Raw genomic sequence first — 13798 nt, forward strand, 5'->3', positions numbered from 1 at the left:
GGTGATTCGGTGATTCTGTGTGATTCATCCACCAGCACCCCTAAGTCAGGGCTGCTCCCAACGCATTCCCCTCCCACCCTTGCTTTGTGCTTGGGATTGCCCTGACCCAGGTGCAGGGCACCTCGCACTTGGCCTTGCTGAACTCCACGGGGTTTGCAGAGGGCCACCTCTCAAGCCTGTCCAGGAATGGTTGGACTCGATGATCCTGGGGGTCTTTTCCAACCTGGTGATTCTATGATTCTATGATTCTATGACCCCCGATATACGTCCCCATACCCCTCCTCGCACCCCCAGCTCCCTCAGAGCCGCTCACACGCGCGGGGGCGCGGGGCGGGGCCGCGGGGCGGGGCCAACGGGGAATGGGGGCGGAGCCAATGGGGAGAGTGGGCGTGGCCAAGGGAGAGGGCGATGTTGACCAATAGGAGATGGGGGCGTGGCCAAACGCGGGCTGTGGGCGTGGCCATAGGCGGCTGTGGGCGTGGCCCGCCCAGAGACGGTGCTAACGGCCAATAGGCGGTGGCGGGGGGCGTGGCCTATCCGGAGGCGGCTAGCGGCCAATAGGCGGTGGGCGTGGCCAGGCGGGGTGGGCGGGGCCACCCGCGGGGGTGGGCGGGGCCGGCGGGGGTGGGGGCCGCGGCCAATGGGCGGCGGCGGCGGGCGGGGCCGGGCGCTTGTCCGTCCGTCCGTCCGTCTGTCCCTCCCTCCCTCCCTCGCCGAGCCGCGGGAGCCCGAGCGGCGGTCCCGGGCGGAGCGGCCGCTCTCATTGGCGCGCCGGGACAAAGTGGCCGCTGAGCGTGGAGCGGGAGCGGGGGCGCCGCCGCGGGGCTGATCGGCTGGCGGCGGGGCGGTGGCGGTGAGGGCGGTGAAGGCAGCGGGGCCGGGAAGATGAACCGGAGTTTCAACAAATCTCAGAGTCTGCGGTATCTGGAGTGCAGCGCGGTGGAAGTGAAGAGCAAGGTGAGCCCCAGCGCGGCCTCGCGTCCAACCGGCGCCCCCGGCAAATGAATGGAGCACCCACCCCCCCACCCCCGCAAGACGCTTTGCCCCGGCACCCTCCGCTCCCCCGCGCCGCCTCCAGTGCTGCCGTGACGGGCTCCTCTCGCCCCGCCGAGAGGCGGGATCCGCGCTCCGGTGGCGGCGCGACCCTTCCCCGCGGGGCCGGGAACGGGGCGGGCGGGCGCCGGGGGCCTCGCGCCCTCCGGCCGCCGCTCCCGCTCGATCTTTTGTTTCGCCGCCGGGGACTCGGGCGCCGACTTGGTGGGGGCAGCTCGGAAAGGCTGCGGGACGGGGGGGGGGGGGCAGTCAGGTCCACCGGCGCTATTCGGTGAGGGAGCTGCGAGGGAGGAGAGCTGGGTCTCCCCTTTTTCCTCTCCCCTCGGTGGTGGCTGCGCTGGAATCCGACTGGAGATGCGAGTTGGAGAAGCTGGAGCGAGGCTTGTGGGAAGCTTCACCCTCATAGAATCATAGAATAACCAGGTTGGGAGAGACCCACCGGATCATCGAGTCCAACCATTCCTATCAAACACTAAACCATGTCCCTCAGCACCTCGTCCACCCGCACCTTAAACACCTCCAGGTGACTCAACCCCCTTCCTGGGCAGCCTCTGCCAGTGCCCAATGACCCTTTCTGTGAAAAACTTTTTCCTAATGTCCAGCCTGAACCTCCCCTGGTGGAGCTTGAGGCCATTACCCCTTGTCCTGTTCCTTGTCACCTGGGAGAAGAGCCCAGCACCCTCCTCTCCACAACCTCCTTTCAGGTAGTTGGAGAGAGCAATGAGGTCTCCCCTCAGCCTCCTCTTCTCCAGGCTAAACACCCCCAGCTCTCTCAGTCGTTCCTCATAAGGCCTGTTCTCCAGCCCCCTCACCAGCTTTGTTGCTCTTCTCTGGACTCACTCCAGAGCCTCAACATCCTTCTTGTGGTGAGGGGCCCAGAACTGAACACAGGATTTGAGGAGTGGTCTCACCAGTGCCGATTCCAGGTGTTCCCTGGGGGTGCGAACAGCCAGGCGGGTTTTGCACGCTGGTGCTGGGCTGTCAGGTGCAGGAGCGGACACCTGCAAAGCCAGGATCATTAAAAGGGTGGTATCTGCTGGCTGCATCTCTGGTTGGTCCTGCCGAGCTCTCTTCAAGAGGCTCTGGTCGCTTGCGGTTGGATCAGCGCATCAAAAGCTCCCCTGCCACCTCTTTGTGCAAAAATAAACAGCATTTAAGCAAAACTGAGAAATCCCTTTGGAAGCCTGTATTTTATGGATGTAGAAAAGATGTAGACGGTGGACAGGTTGAAGAGTGTGGAGTAGTGTTCCCGTGTGCTGGAATTGGGCACAGTCCTCATCACCTGTTTACATGGTATGGGAGGCGATGGCTGTCGGACTTTGTGCTCACTGCTCCCGTTTTTTGTCCCTTGCTGCCACTACTATTTGCATTCACATCAAACAGCCTGGAGCTACACACGGACCTGAGACTGGTGGGATGGTTTCACTGGGAGAACTGCCTTATTTCCGTGGGACTCTCCAATCATTTCTAAACTTTGCACCTGAAATGTATGTGGAGGCCCTTGTTTCCTAACCTCTTGTTGCCAGTTGAAGGGGCTCAACTGGCGTGGAAAGTTCTATCCGTTCTCCCATAGCTGGGTCGTTTTGGTTCAGTTTGTACTGGTTCTAAGGTGTAACCCACCTAGCGTATTCATTGTGGCCCTCAAATGTTCCAGATCCTGCTTTCTAGTTACCGAGTAGCACTCAGTAACCCTGTGCACTGCATGAGCTTAAAATTAAACCTGGAACACAGATAAGAATGTTTTTCTAAGTTTATCCTCTTTTTTCTACTTTAATGTTGCCAAAGCTTGAGCTTGTTCTACAAACAATTAAAAAGCAGCCTTATCATGAGCACCTCGTGGGTTCCTTTACAGCTGCAGGATCCCATAAATGAATCCTATGTAGCTATATAGACCTAGGGGGATTTAAGGAGGTTGTAAGTGTACCAATGACTGTGGACTTGTGGAGAGAAGGAAAATAAACTTGTGTGGGTGGGAGGGGTTTACTGAAGGCCTTGTGTAGCCCAGGGTTGTTGCTGCTGAGCGCCTAGAAGTTACTTTAAGAGAACTGTGCTGCCTTGGAAGGGCACTTACAATAGCAGCTAAATTCAGAATATCCTGCTGAGGGTCTGCACTCGGTGATGAGCTGTTAGAATGCAACGTGGGTCAGTGGAGGCTGTGCTGGTGGGGTTATACTGTTAGGTGTTATTAGTACTCGGCACTGGTGAGACCGCTCCTCGAATCCTGTGTTCAGTTCTGGGCCCCTCACCACAAGAAGGATGTTGAGGCTCTGGAGAGAGTCCAGAGAAGAGCAACGAAGCTGGTGAGGGGGCTGGAGAACAGGCCTTATGAGGAACAGCTGAGAGAGCTGGGGGTGTTTAGCCTGGAGAAGAGGAGGCTGAGGGGAGACCTCATTGCTCTCTACAACTACCTGAAAGGAGGTTGTAGAGAGGTGGGAGCTGGCCTCTTCTCCCAAGTGACAGGGGACAGGACGAGAGGGAATGGCCTCAAGCTCCACCAGGGGAGGTTCAGGCTGGACATTAGGAAAAGATTTTTCACAAAAAGGGTCATTGGGCACTGGGAGAGGCTGCCCAGGGAGGGGGTTGAGTCCCCTTCCCTGGAGGTGTTTAAGGGACGGGTGGATGAGGTGCTGAGGGACATGGTTTAGTGTTTGATAGGAATGGTTGGACTTGATGATCCTGTGGGCCTTTTCCAACCTGTTTATTCTATGATTCTATATTGTGCACGAGTCACGGTAGACTGTTTATGTAGCAGGCTGTTGCAGGTTATTGGCCAACAGAGGTTGGTACTGGCGTTGCAAGATGGTTTTCTTTTGTCTGTAAAGCTTGTAGGTTCCCTCTCATGGAGTTACTCTTCAATGGTTAGAAATAGATCCAGTGAAAAGCTCTGGCCAGTGGTCCCTGGCAGGGGTACTGTATAAAGACTTTGTACCTCTTGTTAGAACATGGTGATTTTGGAGGGTCAGTTATGGTGCTGTCTGTCTTGTCCCAGTGGATCACTGGGTTGCCCTGCTGCGATCATCTGTTAAGATGGATTGAGGGTTTTTTGGACTGGGTGGATTGTCAAAGGATGGGGAAACAAAAAGATTCAGTAGTGCTGCTTTCGGTAGCCGTATGTAGTCAGCCTTTTAAACATTCAGTTGCCTGCGTTTTGTAAGTACGCATCCTGTCTGGACTTGCCTGAGAACTCGAAAGTTGAGTCTGAGAACTCATGGTTTTGCAGCTATCGCCTGAGAGCGCAGGCTGCCAGGTGAGTGGAGGTGGGTGCAGCTCAGCCTGTGCGCCAGGGCATGCTGCTGGCCAGGGATCAAGGGATTCTCAGGTGGCTCTTCAAAGGCTGGGGAAGTGGCGGGCTGTGGGCAGGTGGAATCCCTTTTAGCAGAGGAGCCAGGTAAGAGAGAGCACCACTTTTACACAACAATGTGAAATAGCATTTCTCCTCCTCTGAAGATCAAATCTGACATGAAGAAGCTCTGGAAAAAATAGCTGTGAGGAGTCAGATGGACAATAGTCTGCAAACATTGGGTTTTTGATAGCCCTGCCTCTGTTGTGATTACGAGGTGGTTCCTTCCTTAAGGATAAACCACCATCCAGCTGGTGTGTTGCATTAATCATGATCCAGAAATGGCTCCTGTGAAAACTCACCGAAGTTTTCCTCGATTTCCTTTTTGCCAAAAGAAGGTTCCCGAAAGTTGTTTTGTGCCCTTGATTATTGAAGGGGAGAGTTTCAGATCATTCATACCATACTAAGCAGGACACTTCTTTGACAATCCCCAAGTATCCTTAAGTTTTAAGATTCCTGATGTGTGTCAGGGGATTATTTAAAAAAAACCAAACAGAAGTGGGATAGCAAGGGAGGGGAGCATCTTAGTGACTGAACTCACTCCACCTTTTCACCATCCTTCTTGCGGTGAAGGGTAAAAACTGCAGGTGGTATTCCTCTTTCCTTGTCCAGTAGACGTGTGAGCTTTGTGCACAATCAGATTTCAGCTGGTCTAAACCAGCCTGTACTTTTTCCTGGACCTGGCCTGACCTATCACTCCCTGCTGGGAACATGTGTGTCTGTGGATATTTTAATGCCTTTTGACTACCTGGTGGGAACACTTGCAGTAGCGCGTTGTCTGGATACACGTCTTTGCAGAAGGATGAGCTTTGTGGTGCGGTGTAATACCTGTGGGCATACGTTGGGCTGCTTTTTCTCTGGGCAAATGTAAGGTGATGCTTCTCAGATCACTGTGTTGTAGCAACTGTTGAAGGGGAAAACAGATCATCGGCAATCTGTGCGCACCTCTGTTTTCAGACATGGCAGTGATGGGAATTGCTATAGTCTTCTGCTTTAAGAAGTCCTTTTCCTTCAGGCTCAGTGCTTCATCTGTCTTCTACCCTGAGAGCTGGCCTTATAATCAAAACACTTAAAAGCTCATTGCTAGATAGGAAAGCAGAAGTATAAAGAGAAACCTGCTTAGAAATTGGCACATGTTATAGGAAAATATTAATTGAATTGTAATTACAGCTTATCCCTCCTCTTTTGTCTTTCACGACAGAATACATTAGTACCTCAGTTCTTATCTAGGTGTTGTCTGTGTAGCTCAGGATTAATGCTTCAACCCTTTAAGAGAGGATCTGAAAACACATTATCTTGTTGACTTAAAACAACAGTGTATTTTCATGTGCCTAGTATTCATTGGCCCCTTTCCCCTGTTGGATGACAAGTGGAGTATATGTCCCCTCTGAAGAAATTGCCTCTAATCTCTGGAAAAGGTTTCCAGATGACCCTTTCTTTCTCTCTTCTCCCTCTTACCAAGAGCTCCAGTGCATGCGATGTGTGGGGCTTTTTTTTTGTTTGTTTTCTTAAGAATCCTGCCTGTGGCCGCGAGATCCCAAGCCTGTTTTTCATTTTCTCTCCTTAGCTTTATGGAGAGGTTGCAGGCCTCTTTATCCATGAGTGTAACTCTACAGAAGAACAAATACATCTAAAATAGGAATTCATACGTTAATGGTGAGAGTTCTCTTTAATTATAGCTCCAAGTACCCAATCTTCTATCGTCCTGCCTTGAGTTAAGAGAGATTTATATTTTTTTTTCTTGAGTTGTATATGCAGCTTTTCAAATAGGAGGGCAGCTGTCAGCCCAAGTCTGTTTCTTTTTCAGTCACTTGGATATTCTGGAATAATAGAGGTGTATAAGATTGCCTCAGTCCTTTAGATGGTAGCCCTTTGAATTGTTTGTGAAAGTGGATTTTTGCTCTTTAAAACTGTCAGTTTTGGGGTTTTTTTTGGCTTAAAAGCACCAGAAAAGTATTTCTCTACTAGTGCTGTATTATTTCCTGCAAGCCTTATGCACATGTAAGAAATGATTTTCATTTTTTCTGAAGTGGGTAAATGGATTTGTGATTCCCTGATGAATAGTCCTCTGGAAGAAAAACCCTTTTGTTGCTGAACAATGGGAACTTTTGATGATGGCTGAGGATTATAAAAATGCAGCTACCTGACTCAAGTGCTGACTGTGACATTTCAGCCTGATTAATAGTGTCATGTTTTCTTGCATTACAAACTGATTTACAAATTAATGATAATGTGACTAACATCCTACTACTATAAACAAACCTATTAAGATAAATATATGCAGTTAACTATAACCATATTTTTTTCCTCTTCTCCCATCCTGTTTTGACTTTGTACTAGTAAGTGTTGGTGTTCAGATGGATGCCACAAATGGATTTTTAATAAATTTTTAATCATATTTTGATGTACCCAGAGTACAGATGTGATACTGTTACGATTGCTGAATATGGAGAACATGGTTGAGATCAGCAGTGCTCTGTGCTCTTACAAAGTTGCTGTCAGATAAAATGATGTGTTTCGGTCTTGGGCAAGAGTAGAAGTCTGTGCTTCTGCAAGCCTGCCCAATTGTTAGATTGATGTAATATCCAAACAGCTTGTGGGTGATTTGTCCTGCTCATGTGTCATGTCTTCTTCTTTGGAGGAGCATGAAAAATATACCTTTCAAATCCTCCTATATAATTTATAAAGTATAACATAACAACAGCAGTGTTATCACTGTAGCAATTGCTTTTACCAGTTCTCTGTAAAAAGATTGTAAAGGTCTGGTTCTTCTCTGTCTGATGTTAACTAAGTGAGAGAGGTCTACCATTGTGTTTTCAAGGCTTTTGTGCTTTGATTTCACTCTAATCCTGTAACTTTACAGTCCTTCGGAATTTTTAATAAATGCTTTCCATGTGTAGCGTACTTCAAATTTGATCAAAAAGCATCACTCATTTTAAACCTACAGGATGTTAAACCAGACTTTAAGTCTGCTTTATGTTTTTAAGCAGTACTTCAGATTCTTCCAAGTGAAGGTCATAGTTGTCGTATCTAGAATAAAACTAAAATAAGTGCAGTAAAAAGCCCTGTAACCAGATGATTTAACTTCTGGGTTGAGCTTCAAAACATATTTAATTATATGCAAACCAAATGTGGCATGGACTCAAAAAACCACAATGCTTCCCCTTCTCAAATGAAGACAGTATGCCACAGCAATAGCAGCTTGGGATGGTCTGGGCTGTAAAATGTGTCAAGAGAAAGACACTGTAAAGGTTAATCTCTTAACAAACTTTGCCTCTGCTGATTTCCCTCCCAGTTTGCTGAGCGTCGGACGGCAGGTATTGTATGTATTCTGATGATGCTGAATAGCAGCATCTACTAAACTCCTGGCTCCTCTGTTATTACACGTCTTTGCTTTTCATAGTGGGATGGCTTTCTGAAGTGGTCATACCTAATAAACTGAAGTCTGTCTTTAAATGGTTAGGTGACTAGGGGGAAAGTGATGGCAACTTAACATGTTACTATGCGGCAGCTGAGCCACAGCAGCGGTTTCTGTGCGTACTTGCTGCCCTTCACAGCTGAGGGCCCAAACTTTTCATCTGAAAAGGTGTTGCACGGACAAGTCGTGTTGTGATAGTTCCTGTAACGGCTGCAGTACGCAAAACTATCTTCTCTGACCTGTACTCTGGCACTATGTGAGCAGTAGTGTCTGTAGGAGATACAGGGAAGGCTGGCACCTGTGCTTTGCGTTACCTGGCAAAAAAAAAAAAAAAAGAAAAAAAGTCAAAATCTAGTTAGTGGAAGATGGTAGTTCCTCCAGTAATGTTCCCAAAGTTAGTACCCTGTTCCAGGCTTGGGTGCTAGCTGTGCTATCCGAATGGCCAATGCATCATAGGGATATTGATAACTGGAAGGCTAGGGCTGCTATCTTGTGTTTCAGCACCTCCCATACTAAACTATTCTTGACTCTTCCTTGAGGTTCTCACTTTGGCTTTTGTAGTAATTTTTAGCCTAGTAACTTTGGAATTTTGATCGTCCAGCCAGTCTGTCTTAAGGTGAGTACTCTCCTAAATTTTAGTCTCGCCACACTGAAACAGTTCTAAAGGACACTGAACAATGCACCTTTAATTTATCAAGGTGCTCTTTAAAGTTGAGAAGTTGTTTACAGCCAATTCAGAAAGGAATGTCTCCAGTGTGAGGTCAAAATACCTGTGGTGGCTCTGCCTGGCAGGCTGCAGGACTAGCCACCTCCAAGGAGTTCTTCAGGGCTGCAATTAATAGCGCTTTCCTCTGTAGTCCCTTATCATTTCCTTTGTAAGAGACACTGTGTACACTTAATCTGAGCTTTTAGTGACCAAGAAACGCTCTTCCAAGGATTGATTGCTCGCCTCTAATCACATTTACAATACAGACCAGAAGTTAAAGATGAAATGTAGCTTTGGAGGGATTCCCTCCCTTTAAGCTGAGAGAGCTGGGGGTGTTTAGCCTGGAGAAGAGGAGGCTGAGGGGAGACCTCATTGCTCTCTCCAACTACCTGAAAGGAGGTTGTGGAGAGGAAGGTGCTGGCCTCTTCTCCCAAGTGACAGGGGACAGGACGAGAGAGAATGGCCTCAAGCTCCGCCAGGGGAGGTTTAGGCTGGACATTAGGAAAAAATTCTTCACAGAAAGGGTCATTGGGCACTGGCAGAGGCTGCCCAGGGAGGTGGTTGATTCACCTTCCCTGGAGGTGTTTAAGGCAGGGGTGGATGAGGTGCTGAGGGACATGGTTTAGTGTTTGGTAGGAATGGTTGGACTCGATGATCCGGTGGGTCTCTTAGAACCAACCTGGTTATTCTATGATTCTATGATTCTAAGTGAAGGCAAAATCTCCCAGTACAGAGGATAGTCCATTCCCATTGGAAATTCCTGAAGTTAATTGGGGCAGAAATGTCTGGGGCAGGGTGTGGTGCACCAACCCCAGGCCATCCGTCCTGGGGCCGTCCTGCTTCTGCCTGCTCTGCTCTGCCTGTTCCCGGTCTTCCATCAGGTCTGGCTAGGGGTGTGTTTCTGTTGTTTGCCCTGAGCTCTGGCAGAAACTAGAAGGGTCTTAAATAAGTTGGCAACTAGCCAGAGTCCTTACTGATAACTGGTGTCTTGTAACCATGCAGGTGCCTCTCTGAGCAAATCATAGAATTGCCACCAGGTTGGAAGAGACCCACCGGATCATTAGGTCCAACCATTCATATCAAATACTAAACCCTGTCCCTCAGAAGCGTTCTCTTGCCAGAGACCCATACTACTGCAAGCGTGTTTTTCTGTAGGAAGATCAGCTCATGGGTTTGTGTGCTGTTGGCAGTGTTGACCAGACCTCCTGATCCAGTGGTCCTTTGTCCCTCTGGGATGCAAGGTGCCAAATGTTCCTTTCCTCCTTGTGCTGATGGTGACGTGCCGTGGGTGTATGCATCCCACACTGTATTTGTGCTGCGTAGTGCAATTGTGGTATGTTGTGCTTGGTATTCTCGTAAAAACACAGACCAGCTTGGTCCATATCCTTTGCAAGGAGACTTTGGCTTGTTCCCAGAGATGTAGGGGGACTGGACAAAAAAAAAAAGGAAGAGATTTCCTTTTGGAAAGGTAGACCAAGCACATAATGCAATGATTTATTTTAAAGACTTAGCTGTGAACAACTGTTTCTTGAAGAACAGCAACACTGTGGATTTAAGCCTCAAGAGCCTTAACAGTGAGGAAGGCTGGCACTGTGTGCTGCTTGGAGGCAGCACTGACTGAGAGGGATGGTAGGGAGAAAGCAGCTATGCAGGTGACCTGATAGGAGAAGAGCTATTGGAGCAGGCATGGCAAAGAAAAGCATGATGAGTTCAGAAGAACGTGCTGGGAAAATAGCTTTTGTGGATAGCTGTTTTCACAAGCTACCGCTAAGAAATAGTTGGGTTGGTAGTGAGGCAAATTAGTGTTTAGGAAAGCTAGGGAAAAGCACAGAACAGCAGTCAAGGCCAAGTCCAGCTGTGCAGATGAGTAGCTGACTGGTGTCCTTGGATTTAGGATCCTGGGCAGAAAAGATCTGGGTCATTAACACATAGATAAATGCAACTACCTGGATGAAGGGTGATGCTGGAGTTACAGGTGCTGGGGCAGGCAGTGTAATGGTCTTGTGCGCAATAATCATGAAAGAAAGTAGGTGAAGCTGGGAAAAGGGTAAACTTAGCTTTAAGTTGCCCTCGAGCTGGCAGCTGAGCATCCATGAAGAGATCGATGAGAGATTATATGGGAGGCATGTCTCATGAACAGAAGTTGGTCTAAGGGTCATGGGGACAGAGAAAGAAGCTGAATTTGTCTTCTGAGTAGATGGAGAAGAGAGAAAAGTGTCATCATGGACTGACCCTCACAGACCACTGGAAAGGGTTGGAGGAGTTGCGAAGGCAAATGAAAAGCAGAGACATGAAGCATTGTGTCCAAGAAGCATGAAAAAGAAGGGAAACTACAGGCTTTCTTTGTGAGGAGAAACTGTTCTAAAAATTGAATATATTAAAGTGTGCCTCTATTCTTAAGGGGGAGCAAAAGGGGAGAATGCAAGGGAGAAAGGTAAGAGTATGGTGTGATGCCAGCCAGAAAAAAAATTTAGGGGAGAAAGTAGTGAAATTGTCTATGAAAGGCAAATAGAAGAGAGGCTATCTTGTTCTTATAACTGTCTCTTGGAGAAAATAGCAAGCAGTGAGCAGGGGACAGGACAGAACATGAAATCCCACAGTTCGCACTTGGTTGGTCACTGGGATGGAGTAGAGCTGCTTTGGGGCAGGCAGTTGAATGGGAGAAGAGGGAACTTGTTGCAGAGAACATCTGCTTGGTTGGTGTCACCTTGCCACTAGCAACATCCACTATGAGACCTGGAGAAGAGCAAGAAGAGCGCTGTGTGAGCCGGGGGAGGCAAAGAGACACAGGCATGAATGTGACTGCAGAGCTCTGAAGTCCCAGATGAAGTTAGCCAGCACAAAACCATCTACATTGTCTTCCCTTCTCCTCTTTCTTGGCTTCTGCTTCCTCTCACTGATAAAGCAGCCCTGATCAGGTCTTCCTCGTTTGGAAAGTCTCACAGGTAAGCAGAAATTACAGTCTATACGAGGGTGAGAGAGTTTGTTTTTCTTTCTGTTCCTGATATTTACTTAATGGAAGAAGTAGCTGGCTAGCGTAATTCATGTTTATTGCTAAATGTTGCTCTTTGATGTTTTCTTATTACAATAGCCTGAACTCAAAGCCAGCAATAAACTAGAGGGATGGCACCTCATAAGTACAGGGCTTTGGTTTTGACCCTGTAAACATTTTGAAACTTAATTTTTTTTTTTTTTTTAAAACGTTGTTCTCTTGATTGCAAATAAGTCTTCCGTTTCATTTCACAAAATAGCAGCCTTCCAAGTAAACAAACCTCAAAATCCTGCTCCCTCCTCTCCTGACCTCTCATTCCCCCTAGCCAGGAAAAAAAAAGCAGTTGATTGCTCTTGTAAGTTTTGGTCAGCTAGCTGTGACTTTCTTCTTTAACATAACTTTTATCAGAACACTTTGCTTTTTTTTTTTTTTTTTTGCTAATTTTCCTTGGCATCTGTTTTTGGTTAGGATTCCTGCTGGATGTATAGCATTTTGTTTGGTGCTTTTTGTCATCTAGCTGCAGACAGCAGAGCTGGCTGATACTTAAGAGGATCTTGGGACAGTGCCTTTTCTTTGGGTTTTTTTCAATCATAATTGGCTCAGTCATATTAAATTCTTTTAAGCTCCTTTGGACCCTTCTGACTTCTGCCATAGTAGGTGCTGTGTTTGCATTAGATAAAGAGGTCGGAATAGTTTACTTTGTTGTAGAAACCTAATCTGCTTGTTAAAACTGTTAGTTTATCAAACAGTGTAATACAATATTATTCTGGCAAAGACTCTGCTGGCAGACACCAGTCCTTGTTTCTCTTTCTGTGGAGGGATAAACTAAAGATGAACTTTCTTTGTAGCTTAGAAAAGCAGGTAGTCATCTTGACAATTTGTGCAAAGCCCCCAGAATTTGTAGTTTCTGGAAGATAGACGGTGGATGTTATCTTGAAGTCCTGGCTGAATACAATGCAGAGCACCCAGTCTCCAAGCTGTGCGGTACTGCAAAACCTGTTATTACTGCGATACTCCCTAACAACCTCATTAGAGATGATGAATGAATGGTCACTGCTGAAGCATTTTTTTTTCTCTCTTCTGAGAAGACCCACTGTCAGTGGATGCTGCCTGTGTACAGGGTGAATTAATCAGCTAAACTACTACTACTACAGTAATACTAACCTTTGAACAACAACACATCATCTGCATTAACTGCTTAAATCTGTTTTGAAGAGATTTTGGTTTTCTTCACTTCTTGTACTCCTCTGCAGAATTGCTTTCCATCTCCCTTGCCTTCAAGCACTGTGTCATGCAAAAAGCCCAAGTGAAATGCTGGGCTCTTCTCCCAAGTGACAGGGGACAGGACAAGAGGGAATGGCCTCAAGCTCCACCAGGGGAGGTTAAGGCTGGACATTAGAAAAAAATTTTTCACAGAAAGGGTCATTGGGCACTGGCAGAGGCTGCCCAGGGAGGTGGTTGATTCACCTTCCCTGGAGGTGTTTAAGGGATGGGTGTATGAGGTACTGAGGGGCATGGTTTAGTGTTTGATAGGAACGGTTGGACTCGATGATCAGGTGGGTCTTTTCCAACCTGGTGATTCTATGGTTCTATGATTCTTTCTAGGTGAAGGAAGCTGTCTCTGGGGCTTTCCTGAGGGTGAACATGTGAATGAGTTAATTTGACTACATAGCGTTCACACCAGACCTCAGCAGCCCAAGTCTGCCATCACATCTCTGTGGGTGGAATGCTACCCACATCTCACACTCCGTTGATACAGTGATAACAAACGGTTACTGGTATTGACATCTGAATACCCTGGTCTGGTGCTTTTTCAGCTAAAGGAATCTTGTGTTCCTATTCAAGTATGCGGAGCAGGAGATGCAGCTCTAAACAAGAGCTGCACAGCTCTACAAGATCTCTATAAAGTTCTCGTTCCTACCCCTTCAGTTTATCATGTAGATGTTAAATTTGTCACTTGAAGATGGTTGCTACTTGTTTGCATCTGGGAAGAAGAAAGCTTTAAGATACTTCTCAAATAAAAAGTCTTTAACAGCTTTTTCAGTTTGAAATATGTCAACAGAAGTAAGTTGCAGCTTGGATTTTTCTGGAGAGGAGCAGGGGGTGGAGGACAAAGAAAGACTTTTTCCTCCATTGGAACCAGCTGTGGTTTGTTCGGCTTTTGTGCATTTGGATGGGCACTCTGTACTGAAATCCAAGCTGGAACTAGCAGTTGATATTAAAAACAAGCAGCATAATTTGACTAAACAAGCTTTCAGATGGTCACAACTAGGCTTTGATGCTGAAGAG

General features: G+C 47.4%; 1 protein-coding gene across 1 annotated transcript in view; it reads left to right on the plus strand.

The window, feature by feature from the left end:
- The first annotated feature begins 830 nt into the window (after nucleotides 1–830).
- PARD6G (par-6 family cell polarity regulator gamma) overlaps nucleotides 831–13798 on the plus strand; it is a 67797-nt gene continuing 54829 nt past the window's right edge. Inside the window, exon 1 of the mRNA XM_069853308.1 lies at nucleotides 831–957. Within this exon, the coding sequence (XP_069709409.1) occupies nucleotides 886–957 (72 nt within the window). The 5' untranslated portion in view covers nucleotides 831–885. The remainder of the gene's footprint in view (nucleotides 958–13798) is intronic.

This window comes from Phaenicophaeus curvirostris, chromosome 3 (assembly GCF_032191515.1).
Source record: "Phaenicophaeus curvirostris isolate KB17595 chromosome 3, BPBGC_Pcur_1.0, whole genome shotgun sequence".
Taxonomy (NCBI): Eukaryota; Metazoa; Chordata; class Aves; order Cuculiformes; family Cuculidae; genus Phaenicophaeus; species Phaenicophaeus curvirostris.